The sequence below is a fragment of the Oculina patagonica genome, chromosome 4, assembly GCF_052425735.1.
Source record: "Oculina patagonica isolate OP01 chromosome 4, crgOcupat, whole genome shotgun sequence".
Lineage (NCBI taxonomy): Eukaryota > Metazoa > Cnidaria > Anthozoa > Scleractinia > Oculinidae > Oculina > Oculina patagonica.
The window spans coordinates 28,303,985-28,321,864 of NC_135761.1; the positions used below are offsets into that span (position 1 = coordinate 28,303,985).

A 17,880-nucleotide genomic window follows, 5' to 3' on the forward strand; every position below is an offset into this window, starting at 1 on the left:
GTTTCGTTCCGTTGTTTCGGGTTTTAGTACATGCCGTATTTTGGAGAGGTGACGAGCACACGTGAAGAGGCGATTAGGTACCACTCCCTCCTCCTCGCAAAAAAATCAAACGTCCCTACCCTGGGGCCAAGCCTTAGTCAAAATCCCGAGGGTGTGGAAGGCAATACCAGTCAAATGCCCACATCGGCATGTACCCCCCCCCCCCTTCTCGGGCTTAACATTGATAAGTGCATAAGTTTCGTGAAACTCGTGAAAATCCCGAGGGTGTGGAAGGCAATACCAGTCAAATGCCCCACATCGGCATGTACCCCCCCCCCCCTTCTCGGGCTTAACATTGATAAGTGCATAAGTTTCGTGAAACTCGTGAAAATCCCGAGGGTGTGGAAGGCAATACCAGTCAAATGCCCCACATCGGCATGTACCCCCCCCCCCCCTTCTCGGGCTTAACATTGATAAGTGCATAAGTTTCGTGAAACTCGTGATACCAATCCCTCGGAGAGTGTGCCTCATCTGGCTCAAAATTAAGATCAAGAGAGGCGAAGAGTAGCTAAATCTCGCGTGTGAAAACCAGTATTTAACAGGTATTATATAAAACATAAATTCTGACAGGAACGTTACCAATGCTGGGTGGTCATTCAAACAGTATGTGTAGTTAATTAACAGTATTTGAATAACCACCGAAGACAGAAAAGCAACCCACACAAAAATTCAATCTGCACACAATTTTATTCCAAAATAATAAAAAGTACCTAATAATATCTAGTAAGACTTGTTTCATACAGATAGTACAAGTGTAGCTCTAATTACAACTGAAATCTATTTGCCTTTTGGCAAACTACGACGAATTCAAGAATGAAAGAAACTACGGGTATGCCAACATGAAAATTCATCTGTACTTTTACAAAGTCTGTTGCTTTTCATGCTAATATCAACACCACTAAAATAACTTAAAAGAACGAGTGAGTGGCTTGTAGTTTTTTCCACTTGCTTGGCCAGTGGATTCTTAGAAGAACCTCGCCAACTTTACTACAATTCTTCTGCAAGAAGCGCACTTTATTTCCTCTTATGACAACCTTTTTTAAACGTTTCTATCATTGAAAAAAGTAACCCTGAATTATCAGTGACGTTGCGTCAGAACTTGCGTTGCGTCCAAATTTATTCACTGCGAGAGATGTCACACGAGAAAATAAGGTGACTTTCGCATTGAATGCTAGGTAAAATACAGTAGTGCGGTAAATTTTCAAAAATATTCCTCGCCAATGTCTGACTTATGTTGTACTCTAGGAAAGCTAGAAACTTTAGCATCAAACAGAAGCTAAAATTCGGAATTTCTCACTTTTTTTGTAACTCCTTTGTTTGAGTCAAATTCACTCTTTTATTAGCCTGCGAACGCAGACGTATTTCCGGCTGCGTTCGCAGGCTACTCTTTTATACAAAATATATCAATCGACTTTTTAGACTGTGAGTAGTCTGGGGTGAAAAGTCTTCGTCTCCATTATTCTAAATAAAGATTGATTGAGACTGATTGAAACAGATCGATTGTCATGGGCGACCTGACAGGTTTCAGGACGAAATTATCAACTGCTCGCAGCCTTTACTTGTTGAGTTGTGTTTTACATACACATTGAAACCTAAAACGAAATTCTGTCAATTCATATATACATTGCTACCTCAAACTACTTTGTCATTAGTATTACGTCATTGCAGCAATCTCGGCCTGTTTTTCCATAAAAAGTAACTGATCCACAATAAAGCAGTCCCCTGGTTTATCAACAATTTTCGCCAGTCCGTCAAGTATGGAGTCTTCACTCTTGAGCTCGTCTGCAAAGCGAACTTGTTTGAGGTAGGAATAGGCTCGACGAAACGCTTCACGGCCAAGGAGCTTTTCACACTCGCTATTAGTAAGTTAAGGTAAGCACAGATCGTAAAATTTCAAAATTTGTGATGTCATCGAGTCCGGAAAAGCCTGTCCGCATAAGCAATTCGTCTAGCGCGTGTAATTCTGAAAACAACTTATGCCACTCGAGTAAGTCTTCGGGTTAAACTGAATTTTTTAGCTTCCAAAATACCTGACTAATCCTCGTCTTCGTCCTTCTAACCGAACGCCTGCAACAGGCCAACCTTTTAAAGGCAACGCCCCAATGAAGCGGCTATTATGGACCTGGTAACATCCGCACCGATGGCCTTAAGCTACAATTAAGTGCTTTAGAGAAATCTCCGTTTACAAATGCTGCTATTCGAGGGACTTGGCGAAAGGTAGCCTTCTATGCAGACGCTCGTTAATCTCATCGCGTGTTTAAAAATTTCAAATAAAGTCTGCGTCGAAGCTATGCCAAAGGGCAAATCAAATGCAACATTTTGGGTTGAAAATTTATTTATTTATTATTTTTCGAAATTTGGGATCACCAGAAAAAGCAAACACATAGCCTTTCCAAGAAATTTACCACGTAAAAAAGAAATCGGGTAAAATAATGTTTAGTATGTATAAAGGATACGCTCTGAGTCCTTCAATTCTCTTGTGTCTCCAGGTGTCCGTGACTCCTTCACTTGGTAGAGTCAGCCTCACTCAGTGTTTCGTCACGTGACGCAGTGTGATCTAAAGCGTCCTGCATCTGATCCATCAGTGCACTGAAATCATCTTCATCGTCTATTTCCTCGTCACTTTCATCGTGTTCGAATTCATCCTCAAACTGTGAGTAGAATGTTTCTGCTAACTCGGCGTCATCAGGGATTTCTGACACGTCCGTCAAACTAAGCGACGCTTCAGCTGAAACCACAAAATAACCATCTCGTATTAATTTATAAAGCACCGAACGTTTTCGAATATTTTGCGTAAAGTGGATGCGATCACCAAATGATACGATACCCAAAGCACAACACAATAGCGGACAAAAATAGTTTTCGCAACACTAGGATAACCTAAACCGTTGGTACTGTCTTTAAGGCCTAACGCTCTACCCAGAACATCGAAAATAAATTTTCAAGGAAAGTCATCACAACGGATTCTCTTACACAGACAACCTCGTCACAAACTTCCATGTGCTGAACGAATCGTATCAAATACGATGAAACTAGCAGTTGGATTATGATTATTTCCGGAGAAACTTCAGTAAAGAAACTGCCAGTCCTTGCAGAAAAATCTTTAACTACAAGAAGTGTCCGTATTACAGTAGAACCCCGGTAACGAGAACTCTGAAGGGAAACAAATCGAAACAAAAAAAAAGTTCGAGTTAGCGGGGTTTCGAGTTATCGGGGTCGAATAGTTGATAGGTTTATCGATTTTTCAGCACTTCAATACACAGTTCAGTGCAAATTAAACCTATCTCGTCAGAAACTTTAACACGATCATACATTTTTATGATACGAGTGGAAAATGACTGTCAGATACGTTATCTGTTCTATGCTCTAATTGAAACCAAATTGCAGTAGTGTTCGTTTGAGTGTTTAAATCCGATTACACGACAGGAACAGCTAATGGCGAGCGGCAAGAACCAGAATTCGAGTTATCGGGGTAAATTTGACCCAAATTTTGATCGAAGGAAACAAAATATAGTTCAAGTTAGCGGGGTTTTCGAGTTAACAGAGTAAAAATGACTGAAAAGTGGGGTCAAATCCAAGGGAAATGGAAGTTAGTTCGAGTTAGCGGGGTTCTACTGTACCTTCCTGCTAGGTTAATATCACATATCTTACCTGCTGCACACTGCTCGTCGTCCCTGTTATCACGTGACACAACAGGTACAGCTGTGAGGGGTGAGGTGGGGGGAGTGAAGTCCAGTGAGTCAGTGGCTGTGATGGTGAAAGCAGCGTCATTAAACACATCCGGGTGTTCCTCAACCCACGGTAACGACACACGGTTCTGATCACAGAGAAAACACGTGAAAACACGCAAAACGTTATTGAAAAAGTGGACAGGAAACCATAGTACTACACGTTATCCATCATAGCCAAATAACTCGTCTAATTTATTATAAACCATTTCTAGTGTGAACACAGCCGTTATTCAGCACAAGGTTTACCTGATTTTTCTTGTGTGAACTGTATCGTTCTTGATTTTCCGCTACTTGGGCAGCGGTAAATCTCCTACAAACACAAATAAACAGAAAATAGGGGGTTATAGGTAAACAATACGAAATCGTAAATAAATTAATTCAGCACAGAGCCTTTTGGTTTATCAGTGTCAGTAATAAAACGCGTCATGGAGAAAAAACACTTAACAAACGCTTGTTAAATTATTTCAAATTATTGCACATCTGCATGGTTGTAAAAAGATCTGTTTTCTTTTGATACAGAGTACAAAAAGACTAAAAGGTACGTTAAATCATGCTTGCATCACTGTTCCACACTGTCGGGGTTAATTCCGGTTTTCATGGCATAAAGTGACTAGGAGCATTTCTATTATGGGATGCTAGTCCATCGCAGGGTTACCCCTAGTTTTTGTCAATTTATCCTAACAATTAACTAGAACCCATAAATCTCTTAATCTCCACCTCGGGGAAGTTTAAGGGACCGTAGGAGAGAAATGTTTCGCTCAAGAACACAACACAGTGACCCCTGCCAGGGATCAAACTCGGACTGGTGCACTAAAGGTCACTAAACATCAAGGCACCGCATCTCTAACTGCACATGAATATAAAATGAAATAAAACAAACCTAATTCTTTCAGCTTCCTCATCAGCCTTTTGTTGTTTCCTTAGTTTCATTTTGTCCCTACGTGTAACCAAGAAAACAGATAAACAAAATCACACAAAAAATAAAAAATTGCCAAAAGCTTAAATAAAGCAAGTACTTAAAACAAATTTGGCTTTTCTGGTGGACTTCGGGTTTCAATTATCAGAATTCCAAGGTAACAACTGCCTCCTTTTCACTAGGACATGACGAAAGCATAAAAACTTTATCCCAGTTCTCAATAATTATTTGTTGCTACCTCTACGTGTAACTGCAGGTTTCTCACTTTAAGATTTGCATATAGAAAATAATTCCAAATTCGATGCTTACTGTTACAACTGTGAGCATGCTTAATTTGTCATGATGCATGTGTAATCTTGTGAACTACAACAACAATAAAACAACTGGTTTTGCGGCACTTACATTGGTGTCATCGGTCTTCCCTCTGGCTCTTGATACAAGCTTCCTCCTCGGGGTTCAATTAACTGTCTTGAATTACCTTGTTTATGTGATCTATGATAAAAAAAGAGCGTAAGAACAATCAAGTAGGAATTTCTGCACACTGGTCGGACACCGTATCACTATCAGCAACTGGAGACTCATGGGAGCTTTAGTTCACATAATTACATGTAGGTTGAAATACCACAAACTTCTTGAATGCTGCTAAATGGATACTCCTGAATGCTCCATGTGTGTGAAATGTGTAAAAGTATGATGGAAGATGTTTTTTCCCCAATTACTTGCATTACTGACTAACACTTTTCTCGTATTTTTTGAATTTTTTTTCCACAGATTTCCACTCATCGACAAAACTACTCCTAACAGCATCAGGATCTGTTAGGCTACCTCCTCTCATTTTAAAATAGCTGGCAAGCTCGTGGCACTTCTTGTCTCGAAACAGCTATCTAATCAATTAAAGGCAACTTACTGAACTGTATGTCGTTATACATATATATTGTCTGTAGGCATGGCACTGTCTTTGTGTTTTATAATTTTTTTTTTTTTTTTAAGAAAAATGTAAATTTATTAGTGTAATGTAATTAAAAAAAAAAAAAAAAAAATCAGGGAAGTTTGCCACATTTGAACCTAGTAATATGGCCTAACTCCCAGAAGCCTCCTGTTCAGTGGAAAGACCATCCAACTGTAAAAGGTCATTGCTACTGTAAAGTTCGCTAATAGGATTGCTATTACTTATTTCTAGAAGGTTAAATTATTGTACTTACTCTACAGAAAAGCTAAGTTTATTATCATCCATTTGATGCTTTAATTTCTGCAATAAAACAAATTAATTTTACAATTTAGTAAATGGTCGAAACACAACAGTACAAGAAGTTCGTATAATGAATTAAAAATCGTCCAGGTATGCTAATTACAACATACAATAGGGACTTACTGCTAAATTCTGTGCAATGTATTCATTTCTAAGAACTTCACTTGCACTTGGTCGATTGGCTGGATCTTTATCTAACATTCTACAACAAAAAACACAATTATTCATTTACTTTACATGTTAGAATATTATAGTTAGTTATGCTGTCCTCAGAGAAACAAAACAGGAGTCTTTAGACTCAAAGTAAGCGATAAGCATAAAACTGAATGTCAAATTTAACATTCTTTCTCAGAACATGTAAAATAAAATAAATTTTAAGAGAACTATCAAATTAAATAGTTACAGTATGTGGCCCTAAATCCAGACAGCCCTTGGTCCGGACACTTTCGGTTCATCATGAATTTTTCCGATAGGAAACAAAGTTTTAACAAATCCGAACCTTTCAAAAGATTTCTTGATCTGCTTGCTGTCTTAACCTTGCTCAAAGGCTTTCCTGCTAGCGGTAAAGTCGATTGAAGGTAGGTAAAGTTTGTTTTCGCAATGTTTATTTGTTCATGGCGCCTCAAATTAACTGGGTTTCTTTACATTCCTGTATATCCGAACTGAGTATGCTAAAAGAGGCAATTTTTGGTAGAATTGATGTATAGGAAATATTCTTTCGACTAGTGCAAAAAATTTGATTGACCGCTTGTGTTTCAGTCCAAAGTAACAAATTGAGTAATTTTCCTGACTAGGTCCTTGGTCCGGACACTGACAGCAACCAAATATAACTCCAAACTTCTTAAGGCAGTAAGCTAAATAATACTGAAAGAAAAAAGAGTCTAACAAAATTTTCACCTTTCGTTTGAGTTTTAAGGCATAACAAACTTTATTTTACAACAATAAAACTAAAACGAGAGGTTTTAATTCAAACTTTGCAAATCACGCTTATCAGTGTGATAAGCACTATAGTTTATATTTACGGTACTTCTTGATGAGATGAAATAAAGCTCTCTCCCTAAAATTTTTATTTCATTTTTCTGAATTTCACTAAAACATATTAAAAATATACATTTTGCGTGCTGTCCGGACGAAGGACCCGCTGTCCGGACCAAGGGTCGTCAATCCGAACCACTGTTTTCGATATTACAGAGTAATCGAGTAAGCACAGAAGCCGTTGTCTTTTCACATGTTAGCTGGATGGCATGGTAACTTACAGTCTTACAGAACAAATCTCAGCTCACTGCTCTTCTTCTAAGCTGAGAAATACACGTTCGAGTCTTTTTCGTCCAGACCAAGGGCCACATACTGTACCAGAAATGTTCTTAAGTTTTTTTAATAAACTCAGTTATTTTATTCCACATTTAATGATCCAGTTTCCATAATTTATAAAACATTAAGGCATGACAGCTTATGTGATATAACCATAGAACTGGAACACAACATCCTTAGTCTTTGTGCTACATATGCTTCATTTCAATATAACAGATTCTTCTGCAAAAAGACCTAGTATACTTCCTGGAGAACTCATGCAAAACAAAGCAGTGGCATTAATTACACAGAGGTCACATACTCAGGATCATTTATAAAATCACTTTTCATACCTGTCATATAAAGTTTGAAGTTCCACGCTGTATTTATCTGACAATTTAGGAGGATTTCCTTCAACAATTTTATACATGACACCCATCAGACTCTGAAACAATAGTTACATCAACTTAATGTTTATTTTCTCTCGGTGGTTATTTGTGCTGTGGTTTAAAAGCCAGGCGGGGTTTGAATTTATTCCTGATTCCTTTGTTCCAGATTATGGCAAAAAACACATAATAATCAGCATGACCGAGTGGTTAAAGCACCGGGCTTTAAATCCAGAGGTCACGGGGTTCAAGTCCCGTTCTGACCACTAGTTTGTGTTGTTCTTGGTAGTCCCGATTTCAACTCCTCGGCTACACTTAAAAATAGCCAACTGAGTTTATTTATAATATTTGTTTCAGAGTTTGTTGATATGGCCCTGAAAAGTCCCATTCAGGGAGTGGTCAATTAAGTTCCAAAAATATTTTACAAAATATAAACTAACTATACTAAAGTATGGTAACAGAGCACCTGAAATAACATACCGGTATTCTATTATTGGAGTATAAATGTAGGTCAGGTTCTAATCGAATCCAATAACACATTTACAAGTATATATCAAGTACTGACAGGTAAGTTGAGCATGGATTGAATAAGAAGTTGTATACAGTCAACTCTTGTTGTACCGGACACGCTCGGGCGTCATTTACTCCCCGTTATAGCGAGTGTCCGTAATAGCGGGAGTCATTTCCAGTCAAACCTCTTTCGCCAGGGATCTGGATTTTGTCCGTAATAGCGAGTGTCTGCAAGGCGAGAGTTGACTGTACTATTTTGAGTTCAAATTTAAGTTAGAAAATTACCATTAGCTTTTGAAGTCTGCCTGTGTTACAGATCTAGTGAAGAATCTTACCTCACCCTGAAAGGCATGTTGTAGATTACACAGTTCATACAACACTGCACCCATAGACCTGTTGAACAAACATGTAAGTTAGTTGAAATTCTCCCTACAGACACCTTCCTATTGGGTCATTCCACAGTATTATGGACAAAAAATTTGAAAAATCATATTTGTTTACCTACTCAAATTCCAGACAGATTGATAGCATATAGCTAGAATTTATGAAAATGATAAATTTTTTTTCGTATTTTTTTTGCATACATTATCATTAATTACCATTAAGTGATAATGCTGTTGGGAGGGGAAAGTAAATGTTTTATGGTAAAAAATAGAAAAAGGTTTGCTGAGATTTTGCAAAATACTAGAAAATAACTTAACATACCTAAATTATTTTCTCTCAGTGTGTCAGCAGCAGAAGCAATTTATTTTTTCCCCTCCGCAACTAGGCCTAGTTTTTTTTCACTATAACAAAATCACTTTCACATTCTGAGAGATTATTTAAACTTGGGAGGATGCGGAGGGGAGTGAAATCGTTAACAAGTGTTCACATGGGAAAGGTCTCACCAATGAAGTTTACAACCTTACAGTTTTAAGGTGCAAGCACCAACAGCTTGTTACACGCAATTCTTATTTTAGGGCCATTTAGTTAAAAGGCAATTGCCCTTACGTACATGGAATGACCATCACAGAAACATACCATTCTCACATCTGTTTTAGTTTTCCAGAAGCATTCATTATTATGGGTGTTGCTGTAAAACATTGACACTGCTTTGTTACATGTATGAATCAGTTGTATTTTCATCCTGTTTTTGGACTTTACTTAGTAAAATTCATAGAAAGTACATGTTAACCCATAACTGCCAAAAAGTTTTAAAGGCTGAAGATATTTAAATGTCATTGTGAAATTGTAATAATAATTATCAAAATGTGAGGGTTACCACCACCTTTTAACTGCTCATTTATTGTGAATACTGAAAAGGACAAATTTTCCCCTCCGCAACTTCCCCTCCGCAACACCGAACAATGTTCTTAAATTCTGCATCACCGGAAAAACATAAACATTTGAGTTTCTTTTTGTGATCTTTCTAATAAACATACAATAAGGAAAATGAAAAACCTATAAGGTACAGAGAAGAATTCAGAATTTAGAGAATTTGAGAAGAAATTTAAAAACAAAAAATGCCATTTTCTCTGTTCCCCTCCGCAACAGCGCTCTTACGAGGCTCTGTGATCTAAATAATGTATTTTGGAAAAAGCAGGACAGTGGCAAAGAAAGCTTTCTTGAAGACTTAAACCCTGAATAGATAATCAGAAGTAACAGATAAATACCTATTAAACCACAACAATAAAAGTGTCTCTAAATTTCCCCTCCGCAACAGACGGAATACTGTGGAATGACCCTATTACAGACAGTTCAACTGGTCTGAAGAAAACAAAATTCATATAAACTCAATAATATGGACACTATTCCCTGTTTCTTTGGTTTCCATTTTTTTTATTTAAGAGGTTCAAGAACTATTTCTACAAATTTTAACCATGGTAAAGTGATGCAAAATGCAGCAAGTTAATATTTGATAACTGAATTAATATTCTGCAGTTCTCAAAACAAAGCTACCATATGATTGTGTTTTCAGTTTGTCAGTAAAAAACATTGATAATCATTCTTTATCAGTTCATGATTACAGTTACCTATTTTAAACTAACTTTCTGTAACAGAAACATACAGTATGAATATTGTTCAAAAGAGAGCGATATCTTCACAGAACTTTATATATTTTAACTAAAGGGGTTGAGAAGAAAGTCAGAGAAAGAATCCCAGCTTCAATGGAATTCAAATTCAATTCATGTCAGTCATACCATATATCAGACTTGTATTTATATCCTTCGTGTTTTAGCACCTCAGGGCTCATGTAGTACGGTGTACCAGTGAATGTCGTCGCCATATCAGATGTACCCATTAGAATTCTTGATATACCAAAGTCGCCTGAGACAACAACATATCAAATGAAGTTAAACAATATTAACCCACTGACACCAAACCTGTGTGGGCCATAACCAGCTGTGACAAGCGCTGGCCTTTGTTACGTTTCTGACATCAAGAAAGGGATCACTTATACTCAAGATCTGAAGCGGGAAAAAATCTTGAAATCTAATAATATGTAGATCACATTGATTGCCTTAATATAGCCTGAAAGATGCAAACGCCAAGCTTTGACTTTTGCAATGCCCAAGCAAAAATGTCATGAAACTTTATTCTAGGGGAAAGAAAAACATGCCTCCATGTTCTAAGTGGTATTTTGAGTATGTTGGAGCTTATTTTATTCCCCACTTCTCGAACTACACTAGCTACAATACAAAGTGTTTTGCAGTTAACATGTTTGTCTGAAAATGGTATGTAATTTACAAGTAGAGTAATTGACAATGTTCACTGATTCTTGTTTGAAGAGTTGGGTACCTACCCAATTTGATTATGTTTTTCTTCAGGAAAATGTTTCTAAAAAAGAAAATATAATTATAATTTTTATTGGTAATAAGTGATACTTCTGTGTTGGATTTGTGGAGGGAGGAGAACCAGAATAAAAGCCTAGCAGCTAGAATGAGAACCAACAATAAACTAAACTCTGACATATGGCACCCTGGAATTGAGCTGGGCCACATTAATGGTGGAAGGCAAGGGCTGTTATCACTATGCCAGCCCTGCTCCCCCTATTACATTTCAATATACTGGGGTTTGTTATATAGGAGAACTGTTCTATATATTTTACAGCTGATCGAGCTAAGGAATTGTTCATTAGACCAGGTACATCTTTATAAAGAACTGGTTATCTCTGGGTTTTGCTGCTTAATGTTCAAGTACCTTGTCTTTAAGTCTCTGTGTAGCATTCTCCTGAAATCAAACATAGTAATTAAATTATAGTCAATGTTCCTAGAATGTAATGATGGCCTATGCCGTGTTTTGTATGTTATAGTTCATAAGTGAGTTAGGGCTTGTTCGGACTAGGATGAAAAATGTGGTTTGGTGTTTACCAAAAAAAAATTAAAAAATTCAAAGTGGGAAACCCAGACAGGTGGAGAGGTTTACATAAATAAGAAGTACGCATCAAGTTATGCAAACAAGAAGTTGTCACTAACATTCTGTGACAAACGCTATCACGACTCATCAACTGTTTTTGATGTTGCATGAAGAAAAGTGATAACAAAACTAAATATCAACTCTCCAAGTTTATTTTTTTATTTAGTGGCCATTTTGCCACTGACTGCTCAAGTTTGGTCGCCAGTGAAAAATTTTAGTCGCTAAATTTTAGCTCATGCTTTCAATCCTTCTTCATTTTAGTCGAATGGCGACTAAAATCATTATGATCTTAACTTGGAGGGTTGCTAATGACAACATATTTATTAATTATTATTAATTATGTTATTACTAATTATGTGATAATTAATTATAATAATTTATTAATTATGTTGCATGACCACAATTTTATAACAAGTGATATAAGTTTACAGAGGGTCCGCTATACCCCTTTGCAAAATTAAATGATGTAAATTTGGCCTTTTCACACATAATGAACTATTACAAAAAATAATGTTTTCACATTTGTGCAAAAATCATGGCAATCCCTGTTAAGGCTGTAATGCTGGGAAGGTTTAAAACTGCATATAGTGTCTGTCAAGGTCAGGCTGCGCGTTGCTATGACAAAAGGTACGTCACGTTACCTTTGTGACGTCTTCTTGGCTCAATCACACTTAATGTAAAAAGTATAGAGGACCCTCTTAACAAGCTGACTGAGAGTTGAACCTTGACAGGGAATTTGCTCACACCAAAATATCAAATGATTAGTGTAATCAGGTGAAAGCAAACTTACTTTTCGTGCATGAATTTGACAGCCAACACCAACTGTATAAACCATGCCAAAATTAATGACTCGTCAAATCTCTTTCCAGCTTTCTTCCAAGCCGTGATTTTGTCATCAAGATCACCTCCCTAAGTATATCAAATTTAATACTGTAGCAACTTGGCACCTCTTTTGTATATCGTTTACTGAAAAAAGGTATCCCTTTCATATACCAAAAAAGCGATATTTGCCTAAAGCAGGAAGTCTAGATGCCATTTTTATGTAGGGTTTAGTAAATTTAAATAATACAGCCATGAGTTGTGTCTGTTCAAAATATTTTAATTGAAGGCCCTGTTAAAAACCTAAAAGACTGAGAATATACCTAAACTTGTGAGATCCCTACCCTTTTAAATATGCCTGAAGTTTGAAAAAGGTACCCCTTCCGGGCAGAGCCTCCCCGCATAGGCCATTATAGGGGGTAACCGGGGGTACCCCCCACCCCCCCCCAGGCCTGTACCCTTCAATTGTAAAACATTTCTTCACTATTGATGTTTAGAAACAGAATGTAACTACGTCAAATGTAGTATAAAGCTTACCTCACAATATTCAGTTACAATACAAAAGAACTCCCCGTCCATAAAACTGTCCAAGAACTTTACAATATTAGGGTGGTTAAGCTGAAAATTAAAAGTATGGTACATGTACCTACATTTATAAAAAAAGTCACATTCCTTCTAGGCATTAAGTTTAGGGTACTGAAGGGTATGGGTTGCAGTCATATATTATTTAATAAAAATAGTGGTCCACCCAATGTTTCTTATGTGGCAAAAAGGAAAAGGGGGTGGACAGCAAATCCAGAATCCAGCCTCAAATAAGCACCCACCCCCACCCTCCTAAAAAGAGGGCACAAGAGGAATTTTGATTATTGTTGAAGTTGAGATTGAAATTGACTAAGTTCTTCTAAGAGACTACCCCGAAAACCGAGTTTTTTTAAAGTGTTTTACTGAAACTTTCAATGAACATTTAAAGTTCAGCTTAAGTACAGCTTTACGTTAAGTTATTGTACATTATTTTCTTGCAAAATAAACGTACTACTTGCTAAAAATGGTAAAAATGTAATAAGCGCCCAGCCTCGAATAAGCACCCACCTTGAATAAGCGCCCACCCTCAAGGTCCAAAGATTTAATAAGCGCCCAGGGCGCTTAATCGAAAAAAAAAAAAAAAAAAACGGTATTAACCTAGTATAAATAAACTATTTAGAAATAAAAACAGTTCAAATTAAAAAATTAACTGAGATCAAAAATTAACTGCAACATGTACATGCAAAATAAACATACATTGGACAATAATCTTGCTTCTCTCATTGCATCAACTGTTTCATCAGGCTGTAGCTCACCAACAAATATTTCCTTCAACACTTTCCTACGAGAGAACTTCCTTTTTAGTGAAGACAGAAAAGAGAACTAAAAGCTATAATATTAACTATGAGAATATCTACCTCTTATTAACCAGGAGGAGAGAGGCACTACATGAGTAAAGTCTCTTGCCTAAGAACACAACACAGAGGAGTGAACACCTTAGGGAGTCTGGGGTATTCTCCCCTGGGAAATTTTGAAAAATCAAGCTGTTTAAGTCCACATTTAACCCTTACTTCCCAATAAGGCGGACCTTTGTGGCCCGTGGGTAGGTGTCGACACACCCCCTGCCTACGGCCCTGTATTAAACATCGTTCATGTAACACATCTCGGCATTACGGAAAGTCTAGCCCTGTGAAGAAGCTGGCGATAGATAGAGGGAGGGGGGGGGGGCAGATCATCAGTGCATAAGCCTTTTTGCATTACAGAGCATAAAGAAAGAAGGTACTTAGGTTTTAATCCTTATCAGTGCTTTAAAATGACTTCAATGTTACACAACACCACTTACACCCTTGGTGCAATCAAACCCAGTGGGTCACTCTCTTATTAGGGCTTAACATGGGGGATGTGTGGCCTGTTAGGGTATGATTTTCAGGCCTTTTTGTCTTGCACAGGGTATATATTTCACGCCTTTTTGTCTTAAACATCTTTACATGGACTAATGTCAAACAGGATAGGCTTGTTTGCCTGCAGAGGTGTACATTTATACAAACTTGGCCACAAGTCGAATTTTCACAAATTCTTCCGTATTGCTTACTTACGTCTGATTTCGGCATCGATACTTAGCTGAATTTACTATAACAACAAAGCCAGTGCGGTACTTTTTTGTCTTAGACGAGGTATCAAAAATTGGTATTCTGTCTTAAACAGGGTAGGAAATTCAGACGTGCAGGGTCAGGGTTTAGGGGGCCGGGTCGCACCTCCCCACCCGACACCTCCCCCCCTAACCCTAACCCTAACCCTACCTGATACCTCCCCCCCCCCCGGGCCCGGGGGGGAATCAAACGAGCTGGATAGGACACTCAAGAATAAAAAATAAACAATAACAGCTTCAATGCATGATTCCAATTATTCTTAATTGAAAAATATAGCACAAGGAATTTAGGAAAGTTCTGAATTAACGATACTACTACTAAAAGTATCACGTATTGACTATTCACATAGCCTCAAAGAAGCCAAAAGAATGTAACATGATCGTTCTGTCTGATTCAACCGTACGCGCAAATTGTTGATCGTAAGATTTCTATATGATCAACGTTACATTCCAATTATGTACATTTAGCAACCTTAATAATAGAATTTTCAGCTGAACCAGCAGGTTGCCAACAATCCAGTGATTCAATTATCTTTTGATTGTGTTAATCAAATTGTTTACCATTCTCCCTTAGTCCTCATATCTTCCACCAGGTAAACAGTGCCAAAGCTTCCGCTTCCAAGCCGTTTCTCCACACGATAGCGGTTTGCAAAAACTCGACCTGCATCTTGACTTTTGGATTTTCCACCTCGAGGAATTTTCTTTGGTAGCGGCATGGCAAATTCTCCATCAAGAAGTGGCTAGTCTGCGGGGAATCGAATACAACACATCGGGAGTAAATGAAATTTATGTCACGCTAGTCTGATTACCATACAATGCAATGCATGTGGATAAACCGCCTTAAAATGATTTTAACTAGGAATTACAGCTATGTTATGATACTTACATTCACGAGCAGGTATTCATTTGAAAGTTTCGGTTTTTTTTAAGCTGATTATCTGTCCAAAACCCGGGCAAAACTCATCGCTATTCACTGAATCACTGATGAGTAAAAGCAATTGACCAGCGGTTATACCCGTAAGAGCTTTGCATTCTGGGAAGAAGAACACCTGGAAGCTGGAGCAATATGTCGAAGCATTCATCTCAAACGCCTCGTAAATTAAAAATTGGTTCTGGGTCGGTTGTTTGCCAAGAAGCTGAAATAAAAGGCGAGGTAACAATTGGTTCACGGACGGTTATCCACCCCAAAGCCCGGATAATAGCTGAAGCTGGGCCGATAGTTATCGGCGACAACAATCTTATCGAAGAACAAGCCACGATAGTGAACTCGGCTTATGTTGACGATGATGGCCAGCCTGGCGAAAAAATCGTCATGAAAATAGGAAACCATAACGTGTTTGAGGTTGGCAGTCAGTGTGAGGCGGTCAGTGTGGGAGATAATAACATCCTTGAAGCAAAGAGCAAGATCGGTCGCTACACTAGTGTTTCACATGGGTGTGTTATAGGAGCGAAGTGTGAAGTCACCTCACAAGAGACATTGCCAGAGAATACTGTGATTTATGGACAGTGCTGTAGCAGAAGAGTTCAAGGGGAGAGACCTGTACCACAGACACTACAGCTGGACTTTCTTACCAAGATCTTACCTAACTATCACCACCTAAAGAAATCAAGTCGATCATAAACAAAGCGATGTAAAATGTATTCAGGCTATGTATTTGGTGCTTGAAGTTAAATAGGGATAAATTTATTTATGTTTAAGCTTATTGAGCAAGAGGATTTTTAGTGGATTCTCCAGTAACAGAATAATCACCGCCCAGGGGGTAACTCTCATATTGGAAAGATCGGCTGGGAATGCTCGTCGTCACCCTTGGGGGTGTAAATTTGCATTTTTAGTCTCACTTAGGGTGTTTCGGGCAAATTGTTAATTAAAAAGTTTTAGCCGTCAGGATTTCATTTAGGGTTGCACACAAAGGGTGTTAACAAATATGAGCTCTATTTTAAATATTTTGGTATCTTTTAGGGGTCAAAGAAATCTCAAGCCACACCCAAAGTGGTCTCTTAGGGGTTCTATTTAAAATTTACGATGAGCATCCCCACCCCTTTCATATGGAGGTTCCCCTCCTCTGGGGTAATCACAACTTCTTTTTTTTGGGCGGGGGGAGGGGGGGGGGTCTTAAGAATATCCAAGCTAACCCCAAACAGAAGAAATTATTTGACAAAAGAAACTGTTGTCTGCGCCAGTGGGAAAGTGAAACACTCAGTTACTTATCAACTGGAAGCTGATAAACCACCATAGCAAATGTTAAAAGGCTGGTGTTTTCAGTGTCAGCCCTTTGTTGGAGGAAAGGGTTGCGCAGACAAAGGGCTAACACTCAAATCATCAGCTTTTTTTAATATTCACTATGGTAGTTTATTTACCTTTATCAACAGTTGATATTCAACTTAGGAACCCAAAGGTCACAGAAAATTACAACGGGGCTGGGGGGAGAGATTTCAAAAGTCAAATAAATTCTTTAAAGGAAAATGTGGAGCTAAACTGGGATTTCTAGAGCAGTGGGGGTTTAAAGCCACTCAAAATCCCTTTCATGGGAGGGGTTATGGATACATGTATTTTCTGGAACAACTCAAAATCTAATCCCAGCAACCCCCTCCCCCCTCATTCAAGAAACATCAGGCACTAAATGCGAGCCCTTAGCCTTGTACAAAATGAATTACTAGAGGGTACTGGCAAAGTATCCAGTAGTTGTAAAGGATTTTAACAGTGGCCATAACAGTGTTTCTAAGCAATTAGAAATGATAGCATTTGAACAGAGCTTACTTGCAAAAGATAGAAATTTTATTGCCATTATTTGGGAATGTCAACATGGCCGTCATAGTGTCTTGCATAATTTTTACCTGCATGTCATGGAGGTTGTGCCTTATGCATCACTATGACTTGAAAAGGATAGATGATGTTATGGAGGAAAGAAGAGAAACTGGACTCTAAAAATGGCTTGAAAGTAACCAGAGGATCAGATTCAAAATAGTGTGAGGCTTTGGCAGGAAAGCTGTATTATTACACTGTATATATGAGTGTTTAAAAGGACTGACTCACTCAGAGCATAATATAAAAGAGGAAAGGTAACCAGAAATATTTATCAGTTGTAACTATTGTTAAGAACAGGATGGAAATGTCATTAAATTGTCCTCCATTTACTCTTAAATTGTTTAAATGTTATTCACTAAACAGACATCTGAAAGTCCTGTTTATTTACCTAACAATATTGGTAATTATCTAATTATTTTATTCTTTTATTTAGGATTGACAGAAGAACCTTTAACCCGTTGACTTGGTAGACCGGACCATTAAATTGGTCAAGTTAACTATTGAATAACAATTGTGCATACTTTAATTCATCTACTATCTACTTTCTTTTTCATTGTGCCTTCAAACA

At 37.8% G+C, this 17,880-nt stretch overlaps 2 protein-coding genes across 2 annotated transcripts; one reads left to right on the top strand and one right to left on the bottom strand.

Moving 5' to 3' along the window:
* Positions 1-707: 707 nt before the first annotated feature.
* Positions 708-15,513, bottom strand: LOC144650075 (serine/threonine-protein kinase Nek11-like). The gene is given in 19 exon segments (XM_078509729.1): positions 708-1,895; positions 2,496-2,554; positions 2,556-2,767; positions 3,691-3,856; positions 4,017-4,080; positions 4,651-4,707; positions 5,089-5,178; positions 5,889-5,935; positions 6,059-6,137; positions 7,579-7,670; positions 8,457-8,514; positions 10,302-10,428; positions 10,904-10,938; positions 11,302-11,331; positions 12,308-12,426; positions 12,874-12,954; positions 13,615-13,699; positions 15,068-15,251; positions 15,393-15,513. Coding segments are annotated over 18 exon segments (1,758 nt in total). The 5' UTR covers positions 15,223-15,251; positions 15,393-15,513; the 3' UTR covers positions 708-1,693.
* A 59-nt stretch (positions 15,514-15,572) lies between these two features.
* On the top strand, positions 15,573-16,633 carry LOC144650099 (dynactin subunit 6-like). Its single transcript, XM_078509762.1, has one exon. The coding sequence runs from the start codon at positions 15,573-15,575 to the stop codon at positions 16,125-16,127; it is 555 nt and encodes a 184-aa protein (XP_078365888.1). The 3' UTR covers positions 16,128-16,633.
* Positions 16,634-17,880: the final 1,247 nt, after the last annotated feature.